At 38.6% G+C, this 1,460-nt stretch overlaps 1 protein-coding gene across 7 annotated transcripts in view; it reads left to right on the top strand.

The window, feature by feature from the left end:
- eya4 (EYA transcriptional coactivator and phosphatase 4) overlaps window positions 1-1,460 on the top strand; it is a 44,067-nt gene extending 42,607 nt beyond the window's left edge. For all 7 annotated transcript variants that reach the window (XM_032543155.1, XM_032543153.1, XM_032543154.1 and 4 more), the window contains one exon: window positions 1,165-1,460. In XM_032543155.1, coding sequence (XP_032399046.1) covers window positions 1,165-1,245 — 81 coding nt within the window. In that variant the 3' untranslated portion in view covers window positions 1,246-1,460. The remainder of the gene's footprint in view (window positions 1-1,164) is intronic.

Raw genomic sequence — 1,460 nt, 5'->3', positions numbered from 1 at the left:
CCCCCCCTCTTTTATTTACGGAGTGACAGGAGACTTTTGATTGCAACTTTCAGGGTGAAAATTTGAGATTGGGGCTTGGCTAACGTTGTACATTTTGCGGCTAAATCTTCTTAATTTACTTCCTCACTCATCTTGATCTGTGTCACGTTTGACATTGAAAAAAAATGGCTGCCAAAATGTATACAGTGACTAAGCTTTGAACAATCTCATATGTTGAGAGCGATGACGTTTTTTTTCCAGCGGTGTGTGGAATCTTATTTTTCATTGATATAGTAGTTTATGGAAGAGAAAAGCAGAGTTCTTTCACAAAAAAGACAAGTGGCGCTAGGACATATTTCCTTGAGTGTGAATATAAATCCCATCTCTTCTCCAGCTTTGGGTTTCATTCATAATGCTGGGTGTGGATTGTGAAAGAAATAGTTTGACATTATGGGAAATATGCAAATTGACTTTCTTGTTGAGTGTTGGATGAAAAGATTGATACCGCTCTCTTATCTTTCCCTTAAACATAATGCTACAGCCAGTTAGCTTAGCATAAAGGCTGGAAGCCGGGGAAAACAAATTAAAAAAAATCAGCTAACCATTGTCTTTAAAGCTAAAAAACAAAATCCGCAGTGTGAAAACAATCGGACGTTTGTACAGGGAGCTATATGCCATCAAAGTTACTCTGGTTGCCTGGCAACCTCATCGAAGACAAGATCCTGTTGGCTTAGTTTAAGCTGTTTGTCCCTTGTAAAACCACAAATTTTTACACTTTTGTACGAATAAAAAAAAAACAAGAAATAAGATGCTAGCTTTAGACGTGTTTTAGGTGTACTATTTTATATCTTTGGACAGAGCCTAGCTAATGGTTTTTCCCATTTTCAGTCTTTATGCTAAGCTAAGAGCTGCGTGCTGTAGCCTCATTCAACCGGCAGATATGAGCGGTATCAATTATCTCATCTATATTAAGTTTCAGAACAAAAGCAGACAAGTGTATTTCCCAAAATACTGAACTCTTCCTTCGAGCCTTGGGATTGCATGGATTATGTTTGCAGTGCTTTTGCAAAGCAAGCAGCAACAAGCTACTGTAGTGTAGCTAGCATGACTTAAGGTGGCGGTGTGCAGATACGGAAACAGTACTGCTGGTTTTAATGTGTGTGTGTGTGTGTGTTTATTCTGCAGCACAACATGCCTTTCTGGAGGATATCCAGTCACTCTGACCTGCTGGCACTACACCAAGCACTGGAGTTTGAGTACCTGTAACTATTATAGCAATATGGACTCATGCAATGTTACCGTGGACATGGTCAGCCAGGCAGCCCCCTTCTTTTGTATAACTATTTAAGAACAAACAATACACTGCAACTGTTTTTGTGATTTTTTTTTCTTCTTCTTTTTTGTCTTGTCTTTTTGAACGTCTGGATTTACAAACTGTCTTAAGAAGCAAAGGAGATGAGAAAGGAGGTATAAAAAAAAAA

Source organism: Etheostoma spectabile, chromosome 18 (genome assembly GCF_008692095.1).
Source record: "Etheostoma spectabile isolate EspeVRDwgs_2016 chromosome 18, UIUC_Espe_1.0, whole genome shotgun sequence".
NCBI classification, from domain to species: Eukaryota; Metazoa; Chordata; class Actinopteri; order Perciformes; family Percidae; genus Etheostoma; species Etheostoma spectabile.
The sequence above is the reverse complement of the archived record's forward strand: the minus strand, read 5'-3'. Positions and strand labels throughout refer to the sequence as shown.